General features: G+C 43.7%; 1 protein-coding gene across 1 annotated transcript; it reads left to right on the forward strand.

The window, feature by feature from the left end:
* Window positions 1-2,067: 2,067 nt before the first annotated feature.
* On the forward strand, window positions 2,068-15,283 carry slc4a1a (solute carrier family 4 member 1a (Diego blood group)). Its single transcript, XM_023829182.2, has 22 exons — window positions 2,068-2,264; window positions 4,419-4,514; window positions 4,744-4,799; window positions 5,431-5,493; window positions 5,603-5,703; window positions 5,971-6,017; window positions 6,568-6,748; window positions 7,595-7,730; window positions 8,130-8,196; window positions 8,316-8,358; window positions 8,613-8,797; window positions 9,251-9,455; window positions 9,550-9,753; window positions 10,616-10,764; window positions 11,146-11,340; window positions 11,513-11,740; window positions 11,911-12,000; window positions 12,419-12,585; window positions 13,047-13,288; window positions 13,539-13,708; window positions 14,350-14,523; window positions 14,634-15,283. The coding sequence occupies exons 2-22, from the start codon at window positions 4,488-4,490 to the stop codon at window positions 14,709-14,711; spliced, it is 2,808 nt and encodes a 935-aa protein (XP_023684950.2). The 5' UTR covers window positions 2,068-2,264; window positions 4,419-4,487; the 3' UTR covers window positions 14,712-15,283.
* The last annotated feature ends 659 nt before the right edge of the window (window positions 15,284-15,942 follow it).

Here is a 15,942-nt window from a genome sequence, read left to right on the forward strand (position 1 = left end):
CCCCCAGGAGTAGGACTCTCACAGGCAGAACTACTAACATGTTTACTAAGAGTTGATTGATTTCTGCCCACGGCATCCTTTGTGTTCCTCCTTCACATCTACCGTATAATGCAGAAGTATAGTCCCATCGGATTGGTAGTGGTGAGATCTTTTGTCGGTCTAAGGTGTGGTGTTACCCCCCCCCCCCCCAAAAAAACAAACCAACATGAAATGAATTATAAGTGCCTCAGAATGAACAATAGGAACCATGGCTCTGAAAGTCATAACCAGTAACAGTAAATGTTTGTAGGAGGGAGAGTCGGGTTCCTGGGATTTGAGAGACAGTTTCACCAGTCTGTCCTTCTCTGTGTGAGGTGTTATTACTGGTCTGTCATGGTTTACTTCCCAGTAACCTGGGCTGCATGAGCTGGTAGCTGGTTTTGCTGTTTTGTTGACTGATCCTTGCCACACCTGCTCGATTTTATTCTTTGTCTGCAAAATCTGCTTCTTTATAATATCAATGAGATTGTGATGCAGTTCCTCCTAAAATGGAAGCTCAAATAACCATGATATGGATGCTATGTGCATCTGTTTGCCATGATATCTAAGGGAACTTGTCGCCAGTCTGTGGCTTCATAGGTTAATGAGAAACAACTGTGACTGTGACTTTTGCTCTGGTGAATGTACAAAACAACCTGAGATTTAAGGATTCGGAGAGTTCTAGGAAAAGATACTTCTGTCAGCTTCCAGAAATATAAAGCAAACTTACCAAATATAAATGTACTCTGTATGTGGGACGCCAAGTCAAGGCAAGTGAGTGTTATTGTCACGCCATCTGTATACAACAGTGTCTCTCAATCTGGTCCTCGGAGACCCATAGTCAGCCCATGTTTTTGATCCTTCCGAGTTTCCTGCCAGACATTCCACATTTTTGCTCCCTATCGGGAGCTGGGATAGAGCAAAAAACGTGTACTGTCTATGCCTCCCCAAGGATCGGATTGGGAAACACTCATATACAAGTATACAGTGGCAGGGAGTAACATTCTCCCAAGATGATGTAACACTCAGACAGCTAGTGAAAAGCATGAGGCTTTTCACAGTACTAATAATGCAAAGCACAGGGCAATGTGAAGCAGGATGGCTGGGTTTAGAAGTGTCTTTTGTATGGAAGGTGTGACAACAAGATTTCAATGGCTCCTGCATTAGATTCCTTGATGCAACGGCCCAGTGAATCATGACTGTTATGTCATATTTTCAAGTAGCGTTTACAAGTAAATGTGTAACTGTTGCTGGAAAGCATGAACATGGTGCCCTTTGACCCAAAAACACCTTACTGTTGAACAGCTGTTGGAGTTTTAAACGATGTGGTTCCAAACCACGATGGCACGTGTGCTTCTGAGATGCTCGTTTGTGCGTAAGACTGCTGATACACAAACAGCGTGGGAATATGACAAGGGAAGTTAATCAGACAATAATTCAAGTCAAATGCTCCCAGAATGCTTTGCTATCTTTGTGTAAGGTTTTTAAGAAGTTAATTAAGGTCGTTTGAGGTTTGTTTTATCATAAGGTGTGTTCTTTGAGAACATTCCTACAAAGCATGGATAATTTTATGATAGAGGAACTGAAAACTGTTTAAAAACTGTTGTAGAATGTTTTTGATCATTCTTGGTGGGTCTGTATTGACAATCTTGAGTCCTTCGGCTAGAATAGATTATGTAATACGAATTTTATCAAGATTATGCTTGCTTACGTCTTGCAAAAATTATAAATGTTTTAAATGGTGGGGGGGGGGAGTGGTGTAAACAGCTTGAGGAATCCCTCAAACCACCCCCCCCCCCAAAAAAAAAGGGAATCCCCAGTACGTAAACAAGTGACATAAGAGCTCAAGATGCTGCCCAGCTGATAAGCCTCCGACGTGCACGGCGCTGGATTGCCCCAAACTAGCAACGGAGCGAAGAAGCTGTCTAGGCCCAAGGTGCGAGGGTGGGGGTGGGCGGGGGCGGGGGGGTGTTGTGAGCTGATAGCCTCTTTGGGCTATGGAGATGGGCTTATCTCCCCACGACTGGATGCTCCTGAGCATCGAAGGGGTAGAGGACTGGAGGAGGGGGGTGGGGGGGGCCCCCAAACTTTGGACAAGGAATATGACTCAGCGTCGTCCTCTGGCTGGGTGTTGACCCGCTCCGACCCGCTCCGCACGCCACACTCTCACCGAGTACCGCTCCGCACGCAAAGCCGCCCTGGACTTCACCCACGGCCCCCAAACAGCCGGAATTACCTTTCCTCGGGTAAGTCCCCCGTCGGCGTCTCCACCTGACATCACCTGACTTTGTTTTTAATGCGCTGGCCTGGGGGGGTGGCGGCCCAGCACAAAAGTTCTGTGAAAACATACTTGGGTTCCTGAAAATGACATTCGAATGAAATTATGACACGGTCACTTCATCCCAAGCATGGCTTTGTGCACGTTTCTTGCTGTGAATGCATCGATTACCATACAAATTGCGATATGTACAGTTATGCTGCATAATCATAATCTGAAATTGTTCATTTTTCGTTATACAAACACGGCGCAACGATTTGCGCTGGTCTTAGTTTTACTATTTTTCCCAGCAACCCTTCCATTCACCTTTAGTTCGAATATGTTAGAAAATTAGTGCATTGATCACAAAGTGGGTACATAAAATATGTATCCTTGCTGACATTTCAGGGTGTCTTGGTGAAAGCTTGGAAGCTCATGGGACACGGGAAGTTGGTTTTGGGATGGTTTTCGAGAATTTCATTTCGTGGAATCCTTTGATGTTACACATCACCAAACCATGTAGGTTCATGAACAGCAGGGGGTTAAAGGTAAAGTGCGGCGGCGTGGAAAGTTAACGAAACGGTGTTAATGAGTACAATCGAATTCCTAGCGGTGCATTAAATGCCCAGCTCTGTGGAAGAGTAGCGGTTAGAGTTCGTGGGGCACAGGATGGGTCTGAGGTGGTGAACAGTCTGGCGGGGTAGGCTGGAGCCCATGACCATACGGTGGCGGCACCATCGCGAGAGAGTCATTGTCTGCTAGGCTAAGCGAGGGTCTTAAACTGGGTCTCAGCCACAGCCGGTGGAAGGCAGGTGGGTGACAGGTCCAAGCAGAGCAGCTGATGAGATGTAGCTTGTCTAGATGCTGGTGCTTTCCTAGGAATAGCTAACAACAGGGATACCTAGTAACCTGTGAGTGTAGCACCTCTGTGCTTGGGCGAACCTGCTACGGTTTGTGTTGAATTAGCTCGTATCTCTTGAACCCAGACGTTCTCTCCGTTTAGGGAGTTGACAACCTGTTTTGGAAGACAGAGAGATATATGTGACAAGTTAAAGTCCAGTGAAATAACAGTATTAAAATAAACAGATATTTCTAGTAAAATATTCCCAGAATGCTTTGCTAACATTGTAAGATAATGAGTAATGCTGCATTAATGTGTTTGACCAACTTTTATACCTTAAATGTTCTCTGGTAACGTTCCTGGAAGGTATAAAAACCTGGATAACTTTATGATAGAACATTCATTGGACATGAATGTTATATATGATAAAACAACAGATAAAAGTTAAACATCTAGCTGTATGATGTGATTCTGGAACGATAAAAGAGGTATAATAGGTGATCGGTGACAGGAAAAGGTTTTGCTGTGCAGGTTGCATCTGAATGGGTGAGATCCATTCAATGACTGTGGCAAGGGTGTGACACACAGATAAGAGTCTCAGCTCTGCCCTTGCTGGCTGAAATATAATCCTATGTGTTCCCCGCCGTCCCTTAAGAGCAGCCAGACAGTTACACGATAGAAGCTTTGTGTATGGTTATCTCTTTGTGCTGAAGCTTCAGTATGTAAAATGGCAGATAAACTACTGGTGCCTTTAAATATACAGCACTGTGCAAAATGTCTTAGGCAGTCAAAGGAAATGATGTGTAAATGATCTTCATGTTGGTCGTAAAACTACGATATTATGTCTGTTAAAGTGTGTCAGCTTAGCCATTTCAAAGCCTCTCCTAAAATCACCCCAGTATTAGCAGCAATCATGCAATGTATTTTTGATTCAATCACTAGCACATCATGTTTGGCTAATCTTGTCTTGTCGAGTCATTTAACTAAGTAATTAATTGAACTAGTGGTGAAATTTAATGAATACATGGAATGGCTGTGCTGTCCCTAAGGAGAGGTTTGGGAACAGACAAGATACCCGTCTGGAGAACATTGGAGAACAGTGGAGAACAGCGGAGAACAGTTTTTAATGAGTTACTATTCATTTGCAAAGGTTTGATTGTTAGTCAGTGTCTTTTTTCTAAACAAATTTTCACTTACTACCCAGATAAAAAGCTTCAAACGTTTTCTTTGATTTCCTAAGACATTTGCACAGTACTGTATTTTTTATATATTATAAAGAATAACACAAATGTATTCTTTTAGGGAATGTAAAGAAATTTCCAAGTGTTCAGGGACAGAAACAGAAAAAAGCAGACGTATCAGCGCACCCAAATGGAAATTAACCTTTCATTTGAGGGGGTAAGTTACAAAATGTTTCGGAATTTCCAGAATGCCCAGCTCACCTATGGTCTGAAAGCAAGCAGGCAAACAAACAAACAAATACCAACACAATGTAGTAACATCTTGCAGCCCTTGCAGTAAGACAACTGACGAAACTGTTTGCAAATCATAAATGGAAAGAAACAAAATGGTGTGAATCACCAGCTTCATTATAATGTTCTGCTTCACCCCCCTCCCACCTGTCTAGGACAATGACATGTCCTACGAGGAGCAGGACTCACGGATTTCCTACCCCTTCAGACAGTGAGTGACTCTGACCCTGAAAACAAATCACCATTCCCTGTATCCCCCCCTCTGCTTATGGTGCTGATCCCACCTAATAACCATTTACCAGGGGTTGTGGGTTCAATGTTAAACAAACTAAACTAACCTGACCTCTCTCACCTGCAACCTCTCTTTCACTCAATAGCTAAACTGATCCGCAAACCAGTGCCTTTCTGAGTTAGTAGCTACTGTCAGTATTGGAGAAGCACATTAATAGCCAAAATTGTGGAAACACCAACATTTTTCGCATTCCACTTTAAAAATTACTGCATAAATACTGGCGATAATGTTCATAAACTAATAAATCAAAGAATGATACAAATATCATACATTGAACGATTAAGTAACTGGAGTAAATGTAATAAAGTTCTGCAATCTCTAAAAACTTCCAGTTTTTCCACAATTTTGGCCAATAGCATATGCTTGAGGTGGCCTGTATTATGTGTAGCAGTTTCCCCCTGTTGGTTAAAGACAGAATTGCATGATTCTCCAGAGTGACTGAGAGCCTGGAACAAGATCCGAGCAGCTTTGCTATTACAACACAGACATCACATGTGTCCAGCAAGGCAGAGGTGGTGGTTTATTTCAAAAAGCCTTTTCTCTGTGTCAGGGTTGATTGGCGTCGCATCGTAAATGGGAAATACTCACCGTGGCCAGTTGTTCGTAAGATCTGGTGAGACATGGAGTGGTGCATTATAGTGTAGGCTGCCCCTCAAACCACCCCCCCAAAGCAGCTCCTGGTCTGTGTGACCCCCCGCCCCTGTTGTCCCCTTGTCCCGCAGGACACCACCAAGCTACAGAGGCAGCTATAGCCTGGAGAGGCCCCAGCAGGAAGACTATGACCCTCCACCGGAGAAGATCAGCATTTCCCAGGATTCCGAAGGTAGCGGATTATTGGGATATATCCAGGCTATGCGAGTCTTTAATGTACATTTCATTTTGTTTACTGACTCTTTGTCTTTTCTTACTGTTCATCCCATGACCCTTTATGCCACGAATTAGCAGATCATCTACACTGCTAATGGTGGCTAGCAGTCTACCTCAACCAGTTTAAGGTTGTTTCATTGACTTAGGCGTTTAAATGTTGCCTTAAGATGTGTAGGTCTTGGTGATAAGTGCTCATATTCAACATTTTATCTATGTGCTTCAGGTCCACTGAATGTCAACACCAATGCCAACACCAGAGGGGACTGCCTGGTAAGTTTGTCATAATTGCTTGTTTAAGGATGAATGCGTAGAGTTTGTCCCCCCTCCCCATGTTTGTAATGGTTTTGCCTGGGTACTCCAATCACCTCCCTCAGTCCAAAACATGCAGGTAGGTGACCTATCATCTCTAAATTCTCCATAGTGTGTGAGAGTGTGTGACTGTGTGCCGTGTGATGGACAGCTTCTACTGGACCCTGTGAACAGTTATGGAAGATCAATGGATGGATGGATGTGTGATTGAAGTTGAAACACACCTCACAGCTCATTACCCCCCTACACAGCTCAGCTATGACCAGGTGCAAAGCTTAAAGACATTATTGAAAACCACATGGTCTGAATTACATATATAGTTAAGTTATATAGTTGAGTCCTAGCCTCAGTTAAGTGCCAACTTGGGGAGGGGGGGGGGGGGTCTTTCCCAGCAGCCTTTGCATTTGGCTTTAGCAAGACAGTGGGTGGGGCTCTCAGCAACAGAGCTGGATCAGCTAGCATCTGGGAGATTTAGGTACGTGGGGCACATAGACTGTCTGTATCTCTGCAGGCTTATGTGGAGCTCAATGAGCTGGCCAAGGATGGCAACCAAGAGGACTACTGGCAGGAGACCGGCCGCTGGGTGGGCTATGAAGAGAGCTACGACCCAAATGCCGCCAACTGGAGCTCCGCGCATATTTCTTACCTGACTTTCAAGAGTCTGATCCATCTGCGTAAGATCATGAGCTCAGGTAAAGTCATAGGGATCGGGACCTGTTGTTGACATATTGGCCAGGAGGTGGCGCCAAACTCAAGGTTTCCCCCATTTTTTCGCTTCAGGCTTTATCAGTGCTCACAGCTGTGGAACTTCAGTGTCACGTATAATCGAAAGTTTTCCTTTTCCCTGCAACACCCTTGACTGATTAGGGTCACTACTCTCCGTAGCTTATCTCACCATGTGCCTATTTGAAGACTGTAGTTTTGGGCAGAATATATTGCGACAATATGTACAGATATTAAACTACTAAACAAACCACCGAAAGCAATGAAGGAACTGACTTTACCACTCCTGACCTAAAATGAATGAGTTTGTGTTTAAAATGTGCAGAGCCATAATCTTAGTAGTACATTACTGCCTTTAAGTCTTATAATATCACTGCAGTATTGTAATATTCTGCAAATATACAGCGATAGTACGACGGAAAAAGGAATGAGTATCTATTTTTCGTTTTGTTTGTCTCTGTCAATACCTCATTCAGCTTTATGTGATACACCATAGAGGAAATTTGTTCTATTGTGAAGTGGTTTGTTTGGCACTACTGGATGCTTTTTCTTATTACATATTGCACTGAAGTTCTTGCTATATTCTTTTCTGGCTTAAAGTCCGCCCCCCCCCCCCCAAGTTCAACTTAGCAGCACTTATGCCGAAATGATCTCCATGACAACCAGATGCTTGTGGTCTGATTTGCCTCAAATCAAATCACACTTACCTTGTTTAAGTTCTCCGTTCTAGAACTCACGTAATTCCCACAGTGGGTTTTCTGCTAAACACAAAACGTGCACTCATGCCTGCCACCCGGTTCTATGCCTGTGCCCAGGAGTGGTTCTGCTGGACCACGATGCGAGCAGCCTGAGTGACATCGCACAGAGTGTGGTGGCTCAGCTGGCATCCAAGAAGGAGATACGGCCAAACAGCCGGGAAGAATTGCTGAGGGCCCTACTGAAGAAACGCAGGTAGGTTCAGTGCCTTCCTGCTCGCCTGTTTATCAGCAGTGCGCCATTAGAACACAATGGGGCACAAATTAGCGATGGCAAAATGAAGCTTCATGAACCATTTTATGTATTTCTTGACGCCACTAGATGGTGCTCTTGGTTTGCATTGGGGCATGTATTGAGCCCTCTTTTGAATATAGATCCCCACCTAATGGGGTTAGAAAATGCAGCAAATGGTTCATGAAGCTTTATTTGGTCATCATTAGGCACAAAACATATTGGGCACTCATGTTGCTGTGCATCTGCGGGCCAAACGTGCTGCTGCAGATTCCATCTGCACGCTAAAATCTTCTTCAGATAAAAGCTAATTCTGATGCTTGGGCTGATTCTAATGCTGGGATAACACTTTTCTCCAAACAGCCAGATTGAGCAGAAGGAGACTCCAGCTTCTGAGATAGAGATGAAGACCTTCTCTGTCACCAAGATGGTACTTCACCTGCTCTCCTTTCTAAATAGTCACATTCCTTGCCGAGATGACTTAATAATAGCCAGTGGGAACTGGAATAGGTGGGAACTGACCAGTGACCTTTCTCCTTTCTCTGCCAGAGAGATGCCAGTAGCAGCGTGGAGGCTGCAATTGTACTATCAGGTTGGTGGGATTGATCAGAGAACCAGACTTGGACAATTAGAAAGTTTTCCTTGTTGACACTAACAAGGGCCCCTTACACAATAGCCTGGAACACAATTATACAACAAAATAGCATACCCATATTTATGGAAATAAGAATGTATATGAAAACTCCCAGTTTTTTGGAAATATAGAACATTTGCTGGTTGACAGACATTAATTGAGTTGGCCAGTTGGGTGTAGCTGAGACATTTGAGTGCTTCTGTTTTGGACAGGGGCCTTGGACTACCTGCAGAAGCCCACTATTGCTTTTGTGAGGCTGAAGGAGGCCGTCGCTATGGAATCAGCCCTTGAAAGTTCGGTGCCAGTCCGGTTTGTCTTCGTGCTCGTGGGACCCAGCCAGATGGGCGTTGACTATCATGAGTCTGGGCGGGCCATGGCTACACTTATGGCTGATCGGGTAAGGGAGACCTTGGGTGACTAACTACCAGGAACACAAACATTGTACTTGTGGTCTTGGCAAGACTGGTCTTACTAACTTGCCATCCAATAACGAACTTGGGACTCAGTGAATCATTGGATTGATCTTGTTTGGCTAGGATGCAACCAATGTATCCTTGAAATTTGGGGAAGAGCAAAACCACCATCTGAGGTTTTTTACCATCATCTGTACTTGTGTTCTTAGTATTGAAACTGGTCTTCGGCAATGGGAGGTGACTTCTAATGGGTACACGAGAACACAAGTACGGTCAAGTACACATAATGAGATTCATCCCTTGGAAGCAATTGACTTTGGGTTGAGGACCGACTGGAGATTCATCAGGATGTGGCTGAGGCTACAACAGACTCTTATATCATAGACAATGAGGTGGCATTATTGGTTTGTTAACCTCCAACCCTCCTGCCTTCTCAGGTGTTCAATATATCTGCATTCCTGGCCCAGAGTGACACAGACCTAACAAACGCTATGGCCGATTTCATGGACTGTAGCATCGTGATTCCTCCTACTGAGATCCAAGACGAGTCAATGCTTCAGTCCTTGATCAATTTCCAGAAAACGATGCTACGCCAGCGGCTTCGTCCATCTGACACCCGGCTCTTCTTCGACAGCCTGGCAGGTGACAGCATCCCTCCTGAAGGTCCTTCTCATGTATGCTGCATTATTGTACAGAAATGGACCCAAAGGCTGAAGTGGGCACTACTTTTTTGAAGGTCCCAAAGACAGCGATGTGCCTAGAGAGGATCCACTTGCGCGCACGGGGCGCCCATTCGGTGGCTTGGTCAAAGACATAAAGAGGCGGTACCGCCACTATCTCAGTGACATCACAGATGCCCTCAACCCTCAGGTCTTGGCCGCTGTCATCTTCATCTACTTTGCTGCCCTTTCCCCTGCCATAACCTTTGGAGGGCTGCTTGGTGAGTAGACGACTCCTACTAAAAACAAAGAAAAACATGCAAAAACACTTTGTATACCTCAACTATTACAAATGTGCAGCACTGGGTAGCAGGCATGTAAAGCCATACTGCAGTGGGATAGCATGTACTTTTAACACACATCTAAGAAGGCTAGATGGGAGATTATATGCGGGCAAAAAACCCTAAAATGACTCTCAAATGAATATGCCCGATATCAGGATTCCATTTCTCAGTTGGAACTGTCAGTTGTTGGGTTTATCTCATTTTTAAAAGCAAATCCCTGCTGAAAAACCCAGCTTGACCAACTTAAGTTGGTTGACCAAGTTATGATAATTGACCAGCTTAAGGTATGTTTTCACATGATGATTTGGCTGGTCATACCAGCTTACGATGGTCATTCTAGCTGGTTTAACTGGTCATACCAGCATGGCCAGCTTGATAGGCTGCCCACACCAGCTTGACGGACTGGTGACCCACCCAGCTAAACCGTCAAAGAGCAGCAAGAGCCGGGATACGACCATCTAAGACCATCTTAGACCATCTAAGACCATTTTAGACCATCTAAGACCATCTTAGACCATCTTAGGCCAGTTAAAAAAAAGCTACCAGCACCAGTTGATTTTTAGCTGTTTTTTTCAGCAAGTATGTAATTTATATTCACAAATAATTAGATTTTTTCTTTTCTTTTGATTAGTCAGCAGAGCGTAGTTGAACATATGTTTGTATGCTTATATGTAGATGTGGATCGTAGGTGCTTGTTAGACATGGTCGCACATGCTGATGTCATGCCTGTGGAGGTCTGCTTCATGGAGGTTTTGCAAGCATGAACCATCTTGTCAGCTTTGTCCTCTTGTCTCCACAGCTGAAAAGACTAATAAAATGATGGGCGTGTCTGAGCTCATGCTCTCAACCGCCGCTCAGGGAATCATCTTCTGCCTATTTGCTGCCCAGCCAATCCTGATCATCGGCTTCTCTGGTCCATTGCTTGTCTTCGAGGAAGCTTTTTTCAACGTGAGCATCTTTTTCTGTCACAATCACCCACCCAATTCTCCCAATACTGCCCCACAAAGGCGAAACATAGTAACTACACTGACACTGAAACTGAGAAAAGGGGCTTCATAGTTTTTTTGAAAGTCCATCTGTATGTGTTTTCTTCAAAACTAAGTATAGTTGAAATTTTGTTCAAAGATAAAACAGAACCTAAGAGACCCAATTTTGGTCATAATTTAATTTAGATAAAATATGCAGTTTATGGTGTTCTGCCTTTGTATAACAGAATAGGTCTCGGTATAAATATTGTTCAATCAAACAGCTAACTCTGTTTGTTTTTTTTTTTGGAATTGTAAACTGGCTGGTCGATGCAGCTGTTCATTTTTTGTTTTTGCCTTTCAGTTCTGTGATTCTAATGGAATAGAATACATCGTGGGGAGAGTCTGGGTTGGCATGTGGCTTGTGATCATCGTTCTCATCATCGTAGCTGTCGAGGGCAGCTTCCTCGTCAGATTCATCAGCCGTTTCACTCAAGAGATCTTCTCCATCCTGATCTCCCTCATCTTTATCTATGAAACCTTTTCTAACCTCATCAAGGTCTGTAATGACCTTTACTTGCACCCCATTGCTGTCTCGGTCTATTGCTACTCTTGACCCATTAATCCTATCAGATCTTATTATTTGTCATCCTTACATATCTTCTGTACTGTCCCACAGTTCTACTGTGACAATCACTTCAGCCCCATTTTACTTCTTCCACCTCATGCAGATCTTTCAAACCCATCCTCTGATTCTCCACTACGAGAAACTGAATGTTTCCTTGGACAACCTTTCACATGTTCTGCAACAATACGATGAAGTCAACAGTACCACCCCAAAATACCTGATGGCACCGTACCCCAACACTGCCCTGCTTTCCATGTTCCTGATGTTCGGGTGCTTCTTTATTGCATTCTTTCTCAGGCAGTTCAAGAACGGCCATTTCCTTCCCGGCCCTGTAAGTCCCATTTTTGTGTGCGTCCGTATTTTCATGGCTATTCATATGTATTCATATGATAGTTCCTATAGTTTACTTATGTCTGTGTCGATCATGTGGTGTCTTTTTGACTGTTCCGGGATCGGAGGGGCTCACTAACTGATGATATTCCTGCCGATCTTGCCCCCTAGCTCAGACGCATGATCGGAGACTTTGGCGTACCCATTGCCCTTTTCACCATGGTCATCGTGGACATCTTTATTCGTGAAACCTTCACTCAGGTATGCATTAGCGCACGGACACTGACATGTGCCTTAATGATATGGTTATGTGCAAGCATATATGCACAGTCAAGACCATGAAAATGGGGACAACGCTGATTTTAATTCCTCATACTCGTTTCATTGCAAAGCAATACAATGTCGTTTTATATCTGACTGTGCCTCTAGGGCGGCGCTCTTCAGTCCTGCCCGCTACTCCTCACATGTATGCTGCTTTTTGGTCAAACTTTATTAATTAGCAATCAATCAAGCAGTCAATCAATTCATTAATTGGATACATAATAATAACAGATCAGTTCATTCATTATTAAGTATTTCTTCATTATTTGATTGACTGGGCCGCTGGTTCAGTGAATACAGGTCTGACAGTCAGAATGGCGAATTGTCTGATGTTATCTCCCGTGTTTATTCTCGTTAGAAACTCGAGGTGCCAAAGGGAGTGACTGTGTCCAACCCCAGTGCCAGAGACTGGTTTATCCACCCCTTGGGCATTCACAAAGAATTCCCCATCTGGATGATGTTTGCTTGCATAGTACCGGCCCTGCTAGTCTTCATCCTCATCTTCCTCGAATCCCAGATAACCACGTGAGTGCCCTGTCTTGATACATATGTTCTCAACATAGTACAAAATCGTACCAAAACAATGCATTGCTAAACATATATGATTACAGGATTTTTTTCCCCTCCATTTTATTTTTGTGTTTCCATCAGCAGGTTTACTGACTTTTGACTTATAGTCGGAGAATTCTGTTCATTTGGTGCTTAATATTATTTAATAAGGTGTCTTCCTGACAGCACGAAAACTGAATTCTGTAGGAGTAAATTATGATTATTGTAATGTGTCAACTGGGCCCAGTGCTCATGTGCTACAGGCCTGCCATGACCCTACTCTAGATTAATGTTTGTAAGGTGGATGAATGCATCAATCAATCAATCAATCAATGGATTAATGCGTTAATGCTGCGTTGTTGAAGTAGCACGCTTACGGTGTTAACATCTGCTTCCTGGGTGGTGTTCCCCTTTGGTTATCGCCCTTCCGTTACCAGGCTCATCGTGAGTAAGCCTGAGCGGAAGATGGCGAAGGGCTCTGGGTTCCACCTGGACCTCCTGCTGATCGTCACCATGGGCGGCATCGGCGCCTTGTTCGGTGTGCCATGGCTCAGTGCCGCCACGGTGCGCTCGGTCACACACGCCAACGCCCTGACGGTCATGAGTAAAGGGCCCAAGCCCGTGATTGAGAGGGTGCTGGAGCAGAGGATCAGCGGTATGCTGGTGGCTGTGTTGGTCGGTGAGTCTGGCACCATCAGTCCTAAAGGGTCCTGCAAAAACCATCCTGGGACTTTGCCCATCAGATACAAAACATTCATCTTGAAGAGGCTTTACTATCAAAACTGACCTGCTTTATTGCATGTCTTGATTTATTATGCCAGACTAAGCTAATGCCAGTCAGTGATATTAGACAACGTTGCCCAGTTTGCTTCCGCTGTCTTCCATGCCTTGGTCACAAGCGGTCTGTCCTCTATTCTGGCTGTCTCCAGGGGTGTCCATTGTCTTGGAGCCTGTCCTGAAGATGATTCCTACGCCGGCCCTGTTTGGAATCTTCCTGTACATGGGTATCACCTCGCTCAGCGGTGTCCAGCTTTGGGACCGCATTCTGCTCCTGGTGACACCCAAGAAATACTTCCCCCCCGATGCCTATGCGACACTGGTAGGTCTCCTCATTTAGCCCCACTTGTCACCAAAATGACTGCCACCCGTTAATAGGTGGGTTACATCAATGTCGACAACATAGCTTGAGTAACACAACTCATATTTCAACCAGAAGTTAGTACATGGAATTTTACTAAGATGGTGTCGTCGTGTGGTTTCCTCGAGGTAATCCGGTTTCCCCCCACAGTCCAAATACATGATGAGGTTAATTGGAGTTGCCCATAAATTGCACATAGGTGTGCATGTGTGAGTCAGTGGTGTGTGAGTGTGCCCTATGATAGGTTGGCACCCCATCCTTTTTTATGTTCCCTGCCTTGCACCTGTATCTTCTGCCCCCCCCCCCCCCAAATACAGATTCCCTGACAAGTAGTTACAGAAAATAGATGGATGGAATGAACTTTACTAAGATAGCAAAGCGACAAAACCATATGTAGATAAGCTCATTAAACCCATATGAGTCCATTACTATGGTGACATCACCCCATACAGTGTGATTCACCGTCTCATAAGGGGCTCTTGGGTTACGTTTTCTTCCTGGTAAGTTGTGTGGACAAGAATATGTTTCCAAGAGTGTGTGCAAGTCATACAATACGATGGTGTGTTCGGTCGTAGTTACTCTTCTCTGTCCCACCTGTGCAGGTGGCACCGCTGAAGATACACCTCTTCACGCTGATCCAGGTCATATGCTTGGCACTGTTGTGGGTGGTGAAGTCCACCAAATTCTCCCTGGCTCTCCCTTTCATCCTCATCCTCACCATCCCTCTGCGTATGTTAATGACTGGACGTATTTTCAGCACTCGGGAGATAAAATGCGTAAGTCCGCTCCTACCCGATGAAATCGTCCCACTGAACGGTCCGTTCTGGAAAACGTAGCGGCCTCTCGCTGCCTCTTTCCGCTGTGGTGACCCTGCTCTGTCTTGCAGCTGGATTCTGACGACGCCAAAGTGGTGCTTGAGGAAGAGCCGGGAGTGGACGTCTACAGCGAGTCGCCGTTGGCTTGAAGCTCACGAGGCACCTCCTACCAGGTCCAAATTTATGCAAGACTCCAAAAGACATGCCCACAAAGTGACGTGTTTTTTTTAATGACACATACTCATGTTGCAAAACGTTACAGTACTTTTATTACTCTTATATAGACTACCATAACACATGAAATTTTGGAGTGAATTTACTTATCCCACTGTATGTTTTTATCAAAGTGTTTATCTGTGTGTTCCTAGCAAAACTTTAAAACATTAAGCTTTTTTAAATAAATAAAAAAAATGCATTGTTACTACTTTTAAAAAATACATTTTTTGTACAAATATTGCATCACCGGATATCTTTTATCCTACAACTATATCTGATTATGCTTTAATGCCTATTGTTTTTTTTTATGATATTCTACACTAGTGTTCAGTATTGCAAATGGATTGATCCAACCTCTTACGAGGCTATGTACTCAATCTGACATAATTTTATAAGATTGTTTTTTGTTTTTTACCATCATGTGAGTTGTAGTTTATAAGGGCTTTTGTTTTTAATGTATGTTGGCTTACAGTTTTATAACAAAAATAAAAACAATTTTGTGTTAGTTGTTTGCAGTAAGAATGATTACTTTATGTATTTATCTATACTCTGTATGTTGGGGTTCTGTAGTTTTCTAAAACATAGTAAACAACTGAATCTTCACTTATGTCCATTCTAGATATTTCAAGGATTGTTACAAATGCCTTTTTCATCGAATACAATTAAAATGACCATTAAAGGGCGTTTCGAACATGTAAATAATGTCGACACTGAACGTAGGTAATATGCAATATTTATTTTCATTACTTTGCAAAAACATTTTCACCCTGCTTACAGTTTTCCACACTGGAATTGTCAAATGAACTCGAGACAGTGATATGTATCTTAGTATTTTAAATTGGTTTAGAACTGTGTTATATGGCTGTTACAAACCTTAAGTTTATAATATCCCATTAAAATATCAGGAAAAAAAACATTTTTCCTCTTTTTTTTCTAAAAATGACTATCTGAAGGTCTGTCTAGATCTGTCTAGACCCCCACAGGTGTCTTCTGCATCATAACTGGCCCTTTCTTTGTTTATATTTAAATAAGTAAGTAAAGTTTATAATGTGATGGTTTGAACTGAACACTATCCCTTGAATTTCACATTATGAAGCGGCATAATCAGGCTAGTGTCACGCCTCGTGTGTGCCACGCCCCCCTCGTTACCTCGTGTTACTTCCC

Source organism: Paramormyrops kingsleyae, chromosome 22 (assembly GCF_048594095.1).
Source record: "Paramormyrops kingsleyae isolate MSU_618 chromosome 22, PKINGS_0.4, whole genome shotgun sequence".
Lineage (NCBI taxonomy): Eukaryota > Metazoa > Chordata > Actinopteri > Osteoglossiformes > Mormyridae > Paramormyrops > Paramormyrops kingsleyae.